Source organism: Nyctereutes procyonoides, unplaced genomic scaffold (assembly GCF_905146905.1).
Source record: "Nyctereutes procyonoides isolate TBG_1078 unplaced genomic scaffold, NYPRO_anot_genome, whole genome shotgun sequence".
Lineage (NCBI taxonomy): Eukaryota > Metazoa > Chordata > Mammalia > Carnivora > Canidae > Nyctereutes > Nyctereutes procyonoides.
The window spans coordinates 15,682,320-15,696,880 of NW_026575033.1; the positions used below are offsets into that span (position 1 = coordinate 15,682,320).

At 44.7% G+C, this 14,561-nt stretch overlaps 1 protein-coding gene across 5 annotated transcripts in view; it reads right to left on the minus strand.

Moving 5' to 3' along the window:
• The window catches only part of DCLK1 (doublecortin like kinase 1), a 335,386-nt gene extending 322,655 nt beyond the window's left edge, over window positions 1-12,731 (minus strand). For 4 of the 5 annotated variants that reach the window (XM_055317267.1, XM_055317265.1, XM_055317271.1 and 1 more), the window contains exons 1-2: window positions 12,277-12,373; window positions 6,963-7,357 (exon numbers count right to left, since the gene is read on the minus strand). In XM_055317267.1, coding sequence (XP_055173242.1) covers window positions 6,963-7,338 — 376 coding nt within the window. In that variant the 5' untranslated portion in view covers window positions 7,339-7,357; window positions 12,277-12,373. Of the gene's footprint in view, window positions 1-6,962; window positions 7,358-12,276; window positions 12,374-12,696 lie in introns of those variants that run through there. The other variant, XM_055317266.1, reaches the window with a different exon arrangement.
• Between the last annotated feature and the right edge of the window lie 1,830 nt (window positions 12,732-14,561).

The window sequence follows — 14,561 nt, forward strand, 5'->3', positions numbered from 1 at the left end:
CTCTCTGTCTCTATGAATAAATAAATAAAGTCTTAAAAAAAAAAAGAAAGCAGAGGACATCTATGTTTAAGGGTGAGACAAGCAAAGAGGGAAACAGAAATTCACCATTTGAACATCACCGTAACAACTGCTGTTATGGCAAATCCACCAGTAAATGCCAAAATTCATGGGCAAAAGTTGGAGGAAAGAAAGATATTCACATAGCCTCAAACTGTAGTAACTTCAGAGTCAAAGTGACTGGCAGACAGACATCATCCTCACCAACTGGTCGTAATTAATCTCACCAGTAATGAGACACAGCAACATCCTATACCCCAAAACGATGCATTGCAAGAAACACAGCATCCTTTCTGCGGAATTCTTGACACAAACGCATAACTTTAATTTAATCATCAGCTACATCCAAATTGAAGGGCATTCTACAAAATAAGTAACCAGTAATCTTCAAAATGGCCAAGTCATCAGAGACAAGGAAAGATGGAAGAACGGTCACTGCTTGGCAGGGATGAAGAAGATGTGACAGCTGAATGCGACGTGTGATGCTGAAACCTGTTTTTGAAAATATTGGTGAAAGCTGAAAAAATGGGTGAAAGTTGAAAAAGCCTACGGTTTAAGTTAGCATTGTTGCAAAGATAACTTTCATTTTTGATCATTGTACCATGGTTATGTATGCTATTCTGTTCTGAGAAGGACACATGAGAACTCTTTATCTTTATGACACTTCTAGTAAGTCCACATTAATTTCAAAATAAAAAGTTTTTTAAATGAGGATGCAGCCTAGAAAAAGGTTAAATTGAACCCCTATATCACACACTGTACTAATATGACAGCCATTAGCATATTTTTTGAAGTGAAAACATAAAAATAGTGGAAGAAAATGAAGGAAACAGCTTTATCATTAGAGTACAACCGAAGAAGCATGAAAATCATGCCATAAATGAAAGGGCTGATACATTCGATTATTTCCATTTTTGTCAATCTGCATGGCAAAAAACATAATGACCAACATCACTAAATCAAGGACAATCCAGGAAAAATACTTTCTTTTTTTAAAAAATATTTTATTTTTTAATGATTTTTTTTATTATTATTCAGAGATAGAGAGAGAGAGAGAGAGAGAGGGAGAGAGGCAGAGGGAGAAGCAGGCTCCATGCAGGAAGCCCGATGTGGGACTCCATCCCGGAGTGTGATCCTGGAGACCCGGATCACACCCCGGAATGCAGGTGGCGCTAAACCGCTAAACCGCTGTGCCACCGGGGCTGCCCGTAAAATACTTTCAATTAATATCCCAAAGGGCTAATATCTTTAAAAGAAAAAATATCCTACGAGTTAATTTAAAAAGACCCCTACCTGGTAAAAAAAAAAAATGGTCAAAATCTATGAAGATACAACACATAGAAAAAGAAATGCAAAGGCATTTTAAATTATATAAAAAAGATGAAAATTAAAACTATAAGGAGACATATGCCTTTCTTTTCATAATCGGTGGGCAAGTAGCAAAATATTAGATAAAACATTGTCTTGAGGACATAGGAAAACAGCCAGTTTCGTATGTTACTGATGGGAGTGTAAACTGGTCCTACATCTATGAAGATTTGAAGATTTGCAATAGCTCGTAAGAGTTTAACACTTAGGGATCCCTGGGTGGCGCAGTGGTTTGGCGCCTGCCTTTGGCTCAGGGCACGATCCTGGAGACCCGGGATCGAATCCCATATCGGGCTCCCGGTGCATGGAGCCTGCTTCTCCCTCTGCCTGTGTCTCTGCCTCTCTCTCTCTCTCTCTCTCTCTCTCTCTCTCTCTCTGTGTGTGTGACTATCATAAATAAATAAATTTAAAAAATTAAAAAAAAAAGAGTTTAACACTTATAGCTCTTCATTCTGAAGTATAACTTCTAGGAATTTGTCCTGCAAAGGCTCTCCTACATGGGTAGAAAACTAAAATCCAAAGATATTTACTGCAAAATTGTGTCTAATAAAGGATTGGTCATAGCCTATGAATAAAAGCTCCTCAATAAAAGACTGGCCAAATAAATTAGGGTACATTTGTATAAAGGAATACTATGAAGTCAGTAAAAGGACACAGCAGTCCTAGATGTATAATATAATGTATTGTTAGGTGCACAAAGCAAGGTACGGAACTGTGAATACAGTAAGTTACCCTCTGGGCAAATGATATGTATATCCTCAATATGCACTGGTACCTCTGAGATGATACTCAAAAACAACAACAACAACAACAACACTAGTAAAACTGTTTGCTGGAGGGGGATTTTCGAGAGAAAATGCTTTAGAGCCATCCAGAATTAATTTTAAAATCTTCATATAGCAGAGAGAGGCATAGAAGAAGCTAGTGAATTAGAGAAAGGTATCAATGACACCATATCAAGGGAAAGAAAAATTGCCAGGAGAGCTGGGTGACCGGAAGTAGTGGTTAGAGCTTCCCTAACTGTGGGGTAAAGTGTGGGCTTGCTCCTGAGAGGCTGACTCTTTTCAGAGACTTGGGAACAGCCCTGACACTCCAGCTCCAGAGTCAGACAGTGTCCATGAAGTGAGGGGTCAAGGTGCGTGAGAGCTGAGAAAGAAGGGGACTCATTTCTAATACGTACAGAATTGATGTGCAGGGGCACCTGGGTGGCTCAGTGGTTGAGCATCTGCCTTTGGCCCAGGGTGTGATCCTGGAGTCCCGGGATCAAGTCCCACATCAGGCTCCCTGCATGGAGCCTGCTTCCCCCTCTGCCTGTGTCTCTGCCTCTTTCTTTCTCTCTCTGTGTCTCTCATGAATAAATAAAATCTTTAAAAAAAAAAAAGAATTGATGTGCAAATTAACTTATTTATATCCAAAAGACAACATATCTGAATAGTATTTATGTTAATGTCTACAGGAAATGCCCTGGCCCTCTTCTATCCACATTCACACAAGATGTTAAAAGAATGCCTATTGAAGATACCAAATATACTAATGGTTACCAGGGCTTAGGGAGGGATGAAAAGGCAGAGCACAGAGGATTTTTAGGGCAGTAAAACTATTCTGGATGATACTGCAATAGTGCCTACATGTCTTTACATCGCTGTCAAAACCCACAGAACACACAACACCAAGAGTGAACCCTAATGTAAATTATGGGCTTTTGGTGATAATGATGTGTCAATGTAGATTCATCAATTATAACGCCCCACCACACTGATCACAATAGGAGAGGCTATTCATGTGTTGAGGAAGGGAATATATGGGATATCTCTGTACCTTCGGCTCAATTTTGCTCTGAACCTAAAACTACACTAAAAATAAAGACTATTTAAAAGCAGGGAGCATGGGGCAGTCCCGGTGGCTCAGTGGTTTACGCCACCTGCAGCCCAGGGCGTGATCCTGGAGACCCTGGATGGAGTCCCGCGTCGGGCTCTCTGCATGGAGCCTGCTTCTCCCTCTGCCTGTGTCTCTGCCTCTCATTCTCTCTCTGTGTCTCTATGAATAAATAAATAAAAATCTTTAAAAAAAAAAAAGTAGGGAGCATGGATGGCTCACCCCCAACACAATGTTACTGATGCTTGAGCATCTGATAAAGAAAAAAATCAATCAATCAATGCTTGGGATTCATACTATACCTTTCTCCTAAGAGTTCAAAGGTTTTAAATATTATTCCTTCATTTACCTTCACAACATTTACACACTTATAATGGAACATAAAGAATGTAAAATTGGGGGAAAAGAGGCAATTTTGGGAAAATGAGGCCAAGTCTCAAGGTGAACCACTTGCAGAAATACGACTGCAATTCAACTTTCCCTATTAATTATCTGGCTTTCCTAGTGTATTAAGGCCATTTTGAAAGCAAAAAATGAAAACTGCTATCCAATGTCTGCTCTTACATATGCGTGTGCATGTGTGTGTGTTTATACACAGATGCATAAAGACATACAGTTATATGTACACATACACATACACACTCACTCATACATTTATACTTGAGGCAAAGAGCCATCTCTGTCAATGTGCTTAAACCAAATTTAGGCATAATAATCTGTGGATAATAATAACAAAACAGTGCAAGTGACCATGAGACTGTTATAAATAAACTCACATATGTCATTGTAATTCAGAATTTTTAGTCTGTGGTAAGTGAGAAAGAACAAGCTTAAAAAAAAACAATCGCAAGTCAAATACACTTGTCACTGCATCCACTAAAAGGATTTAATTTAAAACTCAAACATCAGCATATTGGAAGGGGGAAACGAGAAGCTAATAACATGCATTGACGTTTACATAAAATTAGTATGTAAAGTGAGAGATATGAACCTAATGATGAATATGAAGCAACCGTTTGCATTTTAACAGACTAAGCAAAAATGTAATTGACAAAGAGGCCAATCTAAATGAATTTCCAGCTACTTCAACACTAAGTGCAGCTGCATGCTGTCAGAATTATAAATGAGGAAAAAAAAACTGTTTAAACTGGATTTTAAAAAAACGCAGCCAATATGTGAACTTATACACTATACTAAAGTTATCATTCATTCAATCAGATATTTTTTTTCCCAAAAAGTCATTTTTTTAACATCAGAATAGTCAATATGCAACAGCTTCATACTGACTGGAGAGAAAACCATTTGGAGGTAAATGAAAATATTAAGGTAAACGCTTCTAGGTGCAGTAGCTGTAATTCCTGGAATTAAGTCAAAGTTAAAAACATTTGTTTTCAAGAATAATCTCATACAATAAAATTTCATTTAAAAGCCACTAAGAATACCCCACTTGGTATCTTATTAGTGGCAGGTATGAGCTCAAGCTCTGGTACCAGCCTTCCTGGGTTCAAATCCTAACTTCTATTTCTTGGTGTGTGACTTTTTGCAGATCATTTAACACACCATGCCTCACATTTCTCATCATGGTATATGGATGCTAACAGTACCCAGCTGCTAGGGTCATTGTGTGAATTAAATGTATTCGTATATACAAGACACATGCTCCATAACTGTGAGCTACCACTATTATCCCAGGACAGCAGTCTCTTAGAGCAGGCATTCTTTTGTGTTTAAAAACTAACAAAGAAGATGGTGGCAAGTATGCCATGATTTTGCTGGTCCTTGTATGTAAAGAACTGTTGTTTCCCACGCCTCACGCCCTCTCCCTTGTGGACAGGAACCGAGGGAATATCTCTGGCCACTTCTTGGTGAAGAGCAGTTCTGGGTGGACAACTGACTGAAGTACACCACCCCACTGCATAGATGCCACACAAGTAGTCAGACTCTAGGACAGAGTGAGGAGCCAAGGCTGGCTGCCTGACAATGTGAGTTGATATCCTGGCATATTCTGTCTATACTACCATCAGTCCTCCAAGGGATGGTTTGGTGACTGATCATGCACCTGACTTTGCATTTCATCTTATTCAGATCCCTGAGAATAGCCCACCAAATGTTTTCTTTATCCCTGTATTTTCCAAGGTCAGGAAAAGGACAGAGCACAAAAATCAAAGCTGATGCAGTTTCATGTTTGTTCTTCCCCTTTAATTTACTGAAAGTGCCAACATCTGAATAGGAGGAAAAAGGCCAAGTCTACAGGCATCTTGGCAGGGTGACGAGTCTTTGAAAAGAGATGTGAATTCCCACATAGTCAACACACCAAACCCAGGCTCTCCACACCCTCTCAAGTCCAGTCATACTGTGACTGGACTGGCATCCCTGCCAAGGGATAAAGGGAAGGAAAATGGGAGAAAGACACGAGACTCCCTTGGCCTTGAATCACGTACGAACTCTGGTTCGAGAGGAGGACAAGAGGGCTGGCCTGTGTGTGGTCAGGGCAGAGGAACCCCACACTCCATGGGATCCTGAAAGGGATGCTTCCTGCTACCTGCAGGAGAGAGGGAGGACATTACATGGTTGGCATTCCTCCAGGACCCAGTAAGACAACAGGGCCTGGCAATACGTCTAGAGTAAATATGAACTCAGGGTGAAGTCAAACACTTTGAAAACTCTAAACTTCTTTTACCATGCTCCTCTGCACTGAGAGCTACTTCATAACCTTAGCACCAGACTTAGAAACTCCTATACCCCAAAGAGGATCAGCCAACCTCCTTTACACCTTAGCATGAATTTTACCCATTATCTCTCTTCAAGTCATTTTACTTTGCTTATGATTTCTAAGGTCACTAGAGGCTCTCTGTGCTGTTCACATGGAGCTGGTGCTGAAGCAAGTCTACCTACGCTGCTACTCAAGACACTAGGCCTCATCCATGACTCAAACCGTTCCACTTCACGTGAAATGTCTAAAACAGATAATGATCAATAACACAGATTCGACTTTGAAAATCAATAAGCTGAACAGATTAACTCCTTTGTACCTTCAAATACCACAGAAAGACAACAATCCTTTAAACTTAAGAGGAGAAACCATATTGGAAAGAAATGCCAGAAAACCTAATTTTTAGTCCAGTATCAATACTACCTTACCATGTAACCACAGACGTGTCACTCGAATTTTCTGGGCCTCAGTCTCTAGTGACAGAATTAATGGGTTTGATGCCTATATAAGGCTCCTTTACACTAAAAAATTTCACGATCCATTAGTTATTTTCAGTTCAAGTAATTTCAGACATCATAACAACAGAAATTCATTTGCATCTAGAAATGAATATGAACAATGTGATTCCAGATATAAAAAGGGACTTTGAAAATGTAGCATGAGAATGACAAAAGGAACAGAGAATGTTGGAGAATTAAGACAATTTTTCCCCTCAGTCCATTATTGTAAGATGGCCGACCTAATACCATTAGTGGGCTTGTTTTTTTGTTTTGTTTTGTTTTTTCATTTTAAACTACAGTAAACAAAGTGAACTCCCAAAATGTGAACAATAAGGATCACAGGCACAGGCTGGATGCTACCTCTTAGAGATCAATCAAGCGCAGGTGCCTAGAACAATGTAGAAACACAAGAATGCATCCTCTAGGGTCACTTGGGAGTTAGCGCTCACCTTCCACCAGTTGGTCCAGGCTGGAAATCTTCTTGAGTCCATCAATGGTGTAGATCGTTCTCACTCCCTGGGGCAAATTCACGTTATCCGACAGAGTTCGGGTCAAATCAGCCAGCAGGGCCTCAAATGATCGGAAGCGGTCGGGGGAGATGGCATACACAATCCCTTTGAAGTATCTATCTCCGTTTCGATAGAAACGAACTTTCTTGGCCTTCTTCTCAGAACTGAGGGTCTGCAGTGTGCGGGTTCGGTAGAAGCTGCAGTGGGCGCTGTGCGTTGGGCTGGGCAGCCCATTCACCCGCGACCCTCTGCTGTATCTCTGAGCCTTATCCCGCTCATCAAAGTGCTCCAGCTCCATGTCTCTGCCGAAGGACATGATGGAGTTAAAGTGGAACCTATACGGCACAGAAGGGGGAGAGAGAGAGAGAAAGAGAGAGAGAGACATACTGATGTTATTTTAAGATCATGATTTGAAAGACTCAGCTCAAGAGCAGCTGGTAGAAATACTGCTGTAATTGATGATATATTTAATATGAGTTGTCTAGTTGAAAGAGAAGGAAGACAGCAAAGAGACAGAAGAGGCAACCCCTGCTTATTAATTAACCCCAGTTTGGGTAGAAATGGCTCCTACGTAGTGACCACCTACACCATATGAGGCGTATCTGGCTTTGAACAGCTGTTATTTCTAAATCACAACAAATCTTTCAACGTAGTGTTATCCTTACTGATGAACAAAACAAGGCACAGAAAATTCTCTCCTAAATTTCTCCAAGTCATACAACTGAGAAATGTTTGAACCAAGACCTCCCACGCAGTTGCTGGACTCCAAAGCCCAGACCTCCCTGCAGCGCGCTCACTCCGGTGGCAGGCGAAGAGAAAGAAGACTGCACGTTACCACGGGCTGACGATGCGAGCGGTGGTGGGCCGGGAACCCAGAAGAGGGTGTCCGCACTGAACAGTCAGGTTTCAAATGAGCGAAGGCGCTCAACAGACAGCAAACTGGAATCCCCAAGTTCTACCCACTGAAGATTTTCCAACGTATTCCCATATTCAACAGCAGTTTTTTTTAAAAGTGATTTTACCATAACTCACTTGCTTATATGTAGTGCTTTGGATACGCTGGGTTTAAAAAGAAAAAAAGCAGAGAAAGGGTGAGGAGGAAGAGGAAAAAGAACAGAAAGGATAAGTCACTTCTTGGGAGGACTCTGCCCTTCCTTCCACTCTATCTTGACGAGTGGGGGGATCGAGGCTTAGAGATGTTGATCAAGTATATTTCCCAGGACCAAGTCTGAATCAATATCTTTATTTTTTTTAATTTTTATTTATTTATGATAGTCACACACACACAGAGAGAGAGAGAGAGGCAGAGACACAGGCAGAGGGAGAAGCAGGCTCCATGCACCGGGAGCCCGACGTGGGATTCGATCCCGGAACTCCAGGATCGCGCCCTGGGCCAAAGGCAGGCGCTAAACCGCTGCGCCACCCAGGGATCCCCTGAATCAATATCTTTAAAGCCTCGCTTCCTCAACTACACATAGGGATACAAATCATACGTACCTCATAATTAATATTGAGTATTAATACATGAAACACTTGGGAGAGTGTCTAGCACGTGATAAGTATTCATGTTTTTTATTAATAAAACTTGCTTTTCTGTTCTTGACTCTGTCACAGAAAGAACTAGTAAGAATTAAAAAAAAAAAGAAAGAACTAGTGAGAATTGAATCTCCCCCTTCTGGTAAGGAAAGTTCCTCATGAATCTGCCTGATTTTCATCTCACAACCTTCTGAAAGGTATGCCTGCACCCCCATGGCCCCCATTTTACTTTCTGTGGAGCCCTGTCATCAGCAAGCTACCCGTGGGGTCTATTCATCCTTGCTAAGGTGTTAGGTGGTAATGCCTTGTGATGTTGACCCTTGAAGGGAATTGGATTTTTAACAGGACAATCTAAAAACATTCAAAGGAAAGACGTTTTGATGACAAAATTTCAGGCATGTTGAAATACAGTATAAGGGAAATGGAAAATCTGGGGCAAGAATCTTGAGTGCCACCCAAATCCCACCACATGAATGATGTTGCCTTTCTGAAGCTCAGTCCAAACTCACCAAAAGTACTGCCAAGCCTCCCCAACCCTTCCTTGACCTAACTAACTAACTTGACTTCTAACTAACTAACTAACTAACTAACTAACTTCCTTGACCTAACTAACGTCTGGTCCCATCAAAGTGGCTAAAAATTCATGTTTAAAAGCAGTGCTAGAGATTGTGTACCCCTGAAATGAAGTGGAAAAAGCTCATGTTTATTGAATGTCTATGATGTGCCTGACACTAGTATTTAACAATCAACTGTTGTATTAGATGCTAAAAACTGCCTTCTAAACCTCAGGACAATGCAGTGAGGTCAGTAATAGTATCATGACAGAAGGCAAGTATGAGCTATATCCAGGGTCCTGGAGTCATAACTGAGGGAGTTGGGATTTGAACCTAAGTTGTCTCTAAATGACTCTGCAGTTGGCACTCCCTCCTTTCTGCCCCATGTACTATGCCTTCGAGGCCAGACCCCCTGAGACCCTCTAGACCCCTTCACCCATGAAAATAGGGGTTTTTTAAGCCCTCACTCTGAACTAGCCCTGTGACCTGGGGAAGACCACTTAACTGCAGAAGGTTCCATTTGCAGACTGTGCCAGGGCTAATATCTTCACCTGCTTATTATTCTACTGCTGACCTTGCTGGGGGCCAGAGTACAATTCAAAACTGGGCTGATTATTAGTTTAGTGTATTTTTTCCTCCAAACACGAAAACTACCTCATGTCTCTTACTAAGTCATAAAAGTCTAAATTTGCATTTTCAGAAAAAGTTATACCACACATAGGTATATCTGAACCAGTTTCATTGATTTTGAAGTTGGGTAACTTCAAAACAGTGATCATTTGATATCCAGTTCTTCAGGCAGTTATAAACTGAGTAATGACACCAAAATTTTGCTCTTGGTATCATAACTGCTCCCACTTTTAAAAATTCATCTCCTCTTGAAATGAGCTCTTTTGTCTTCTAAAAGGGATGGGGGGGAGGAGTACTCATGGCAATTCACTAAGCTCTTCAAACTTCGCATATTATAAAGGCCAGGTTGGCTTTTGAAGTTCCCGTTTTATTTTTAAAGGCAGTTATCAATCTTCCAACCCTAGGGGTTTCCTCCCAAATCTATATAAACCAAGAGACAACAAGCAGGACCATAGGAAAGGATGGCACAATTGTGTCACCAGAGAGTCCTGATGTAGTCTGAAGGGCTTTTATCGATTCACAATCAGCAAAAGCCAAATAATTTAGCAACTGTTGGAATTCCCTAGAGGAATCAGGCTTTTAGAACCAAGAGTTCTATGCCAAATGAAAAAAAAAAGTCAATTTTAATATAGGCAAAAGTTGATTTTGTTTTATTTGTGTATTTCCTCCAACTTGCTCATATGTTCAACCAGGACATGTATATCTTTTACTTCTCTTCACTGAGCCTGCCCAAAAGTCAACAATAATGTTGGTGACAAAGAAAAACCACACTCAAAGTGAAATCATTTTCCAAGCTATAGCTACCACTAAATGAATGTCAAAAACCACACCATACACCCTAATGTTCCAACAATTATGTGCAACATCAAAATAGGTGTTCCTTCTCTTGCTTTGGCTGGCTCAGCTCTTCAGTAGGCTTAGTCATACATTCGAACCACGAGCTCCTGAAGAAGATTCACAGGTTCTTGCTTTCTGCACAGGAAACCGCTAAAGCACAGAGACACACATTTACAGACCATTGGTGGCTAGGGGTCTGAGCCACACATGCATCATGGTACCGAGAAGGTAACCACATCACCCTAACCGAAGAGATTATAGACACTTGGGAAGGGAAGAAGGGGGCCTGGCTCTTATCAGAGATTTTTCTATAAACACTGCCATGTCAAGAAATCAGTATCCTTAATTGTCTTCTGTGGAATTTCTCACCATTTTGAGAAACCTCTGTTCATCCTTCTCTAGATAAGGATATGAGTTCCTGTTTCAGAGATTTATACATGCGCGTGCATGCGTGCACGCGCGCGCGCGCACACACACACAGAATAATTTGGCATAAAGAGGACCACATCTAAATAGATGCTGGACCTGAAAGTCTCAAGGCATATTTTGCCAGTGGGATCAGGATGCCCGTGGATGGGCAGGCGTGGAATAAGAAGGATGCACACACACACACACACACACACACACACACACCTTCAGAGTGCATGCACCACCTTGGACACGTCACAGGCTGTGTGTCACTCTTTTATAATGTTCCTATGTATAACCCCTCTTAAAATTCCTTCTGACCCTCCTTCATGTGACATTTCATACTCAAAAGACTGTCCTACTTTCCTTTCCAGAGGAAAGGTGATCTATTTGGGAACATTCATAAAGCGCACTCACGGAACACCCTGCAGTGTGGCCGCTGAATGCGTGTGCACCATAATGTGGACACCCGGTCACAGGTGCGGAGAGGGAGCTGCTTTGAATGAAACCTTTCATTTGCTCTACCTCTTACAAGCATTTCCTCTCCGAACCCAGCAGTGATTCCGCGCAAACCTGGTTTTCAAAAGCAGCCTCTTTTGTGGGGCAACGCAGGGCTGTGCATGCGCTCCCACTAGGAGCAAAATGCCATTTCCTCTCTGCACGCTTTTAGCACTGCAGGTACTAATCTGTACCTGAGGCAGCCTCGCTGCCCCCGAAGGAACTTGAGCCGCTGCAAATGTACTTGCAGCACCCACACGGCGGCCGCCCCCCACCACAGACCGCCCCATCTTCAAGCACACCACCCTCCCGGGCGCACGGGGAAGCGCACACAATAAGAGGCCTGGCTCGGCCACTCCTTCTAGGCGCAGCCTTGGTCCTCGCTCCGTGGCCAGCTCTGACCACGACAAGCACCTCGCCCAGCTCCTCCGCCCCGGGTCCCACCTCCACCAACAACGCGGCCAGCAGCCTGGCGGGGCGGGCGGGGGGCGCGCGCCCCGCTCCCCGTTCGAGGCCGGTGGCACCAGACAAAAGACGCAGGTGCCAGCAGCCCCGGAGCCGCCCGTACGCGCCGCCCCGGCCGAGGCCAGCCTGGCCAGGGCCGGGCAGCGCCCTTCGAGGAACGGCGGGCGGGGAGGCGGCGGCGGCCGAGGGGGCGCCCGCCCTGCCCTCCACGCCCCGGGCGTCCTCGGCGCCCGCCGGCTGCGGGGGAAGCGGGCGCCGCGAGCCCCCGGCGGGGTCCCCGGCGGCCCTGCCCGCAGCTCCCTTCCCAGCGGAGGCAAACCACGCACCGGTCCGCGGAGAGACGCCGCCGGGGTCTTCGTGGCCGCGCTCGGGGCGGCCTCCTGGTGCTGCGCTCGCGGGCTGGGGCGCGGCCGGGGCGGCGGGGCGGCGGGGCGGCGGCGGGGCCGAGGCCGGGCTGCAGCAGCCGGGGGCGCGGGCGTCTGGGCTGCAGCCGCTAGCGCGGGGAGGTGGCTCTGCCGGCGCTCATTGAAATGCGGCGCTTCGCACAGCCTCACTCCAGCCTCTCTCCCGAGGAGGGCGGCGGCGGCGGGCGCGCTCCCTCCGCTCGCGGCTCCCTCGCTCGCACGCCCCACCCGCTCCCTCCCTCCCCCTCCCCTCCCCTCCCTCCCTCCCCTCCCCTCCCCTCCCCTCCCCTCCTCCGCGTGCGCGCTCCGGCGCCCCCGCCCTGCTTGGCAGGGCGCACCCACCACGGCTGCGCCCGGGGTCCTCCTCCTCCCCGCGCCGGCTCTGACCGCAGCGACCTCGGCGCCGGCCGGAACAAACCCCGAACCTCCCCGTCCCGCACGAGTGCTTGTCTGGACCGAGCGGGAGATCGGATGCGGGCCTGGGACGGAGCAAGAGAACGTGGATGGGGCCTGGTCTGAGCCACGAGAAGTGCGAGATGGGGAGGAGAGGCGGCGCCGTGGAGAGCCCTCCTCCCTCAGGGGGGACCCGGGAAACGAGGACTTCCTCCTCCCTTGCACGGTATCCCCCCCACCCCGGCACACACACACACACACACACACACACACACACACTTCATGTGACCTCATGATTTAACACGTTTCCCAGGATTATGGAAGCCAACGTAATCCACCCTCATCACTCTGGTCCACGAGGCATCCAGGCAGTTCCTCCAGGAAGAACCAACCACGGACCCTCCCAATCTACACACTCTAATGTTACCCTCAGTCCCCTTATTGGAAGGACCAGATCTGTTCCTAGACCCCTCCAGTCATCTCCATTTGACCCCAGGACTTGAGTCACCCTGAAAATAGTGACCTCTGCTTAGAGCCGGGTATGTTAGAAGAGGCTCTTGATAACTTCAAGGCCAGGTTTCGCTACTCCTGGTTGCCAAGGCTGGCGGTCAGCGCTGGAAAGCCCCAGGAGCTCACCACAAGCCTTCCTTCCCGGGGCAGGAATGTTCTCAGAACCCAGGCTGCTGACAGCTTCCAGTCTTTGCGCAAAAGCCCTGGGAGTGGGAGCAGGTCGCTGACTCCAGTGAAACCTTAGCCAGGTTCACCGGGCAGCCTAAATTTTGGTCCAATTATTCTCCTTCGGTCAGGTCTCTTGGGACATGTATTTGTCCCACATATGTATACACAGACAAATACACATGTGTATTTTTCTATCTTCCCGAGTTTCAACCTTTTCATGGAAAAATCAAATTTTTATTTTTCTCTTGCCCACTAAGCTCACTTACATATTTAACTACTTATTATTAATAACAGCTAATCTGGGGACCCCCAGGTGGCTCAGCAGTTGAGCACCTGCCTTCAGCCCAGGGCATGATCCTGGAGTACCAGTCAGGCTCCCTGCATGGGGCCTGCTTCTTTCTCTGCCTGTGTCTCTGCCTCTCTCTCTTTCTCTCTCTCTCTCTCTCTCTCTCTCTCATAAATAAATAAATAAAAATCTTTTTTTTAAAAGCTAATCTGAAATGCTTTCAAAGTATTATGTAAATAGTAAATTATCACCATTTGTTATAAAATGCCACTCAAATAATATGTATGTTGCATATTCAACAAGTTGCAGCAATATTCATCTTTGAAGTATTCAATAACTGAGGATTGAGAGTATGTGAACTCATCAAATTAACTAAATGCATAGTACTGAGCCTATCCTGTCAAATTCTAACACAAAATGAGGACCAAGGGGTAAGCACAGAGAAAGTAAGGAGCCAAGTGTATTTTCTTGAGAACGGAAATCAGAACTTCTGTTTATCTTTCAAGTGACAAATGCCAAGTAATTTCTGCCAAAATGCCAAACCAAGAAATAAATTCTGTTTCCTAACCCTTGTGGATATGCCATCAGGGTCATTTCTTAAGCACTTTAGATAATTCAACCATATATTACCTCTTTCCTAGCTGGCCTATCTGGGACATGCACATAACACGTTTAAAAAAAAAATAACAACCACCAAAACAAAACAAAAACAAAAACAAAAAGTCACCTTTGAGTTTGACTCTCTCAAACTGCTCTCACTTAGATGTACTTGAACATCATTGGCTCTTTCAGGGAAGCAAGGGCACTGATAATAGATGGGTACACTAATAGTACCCACTGCCTACTACAC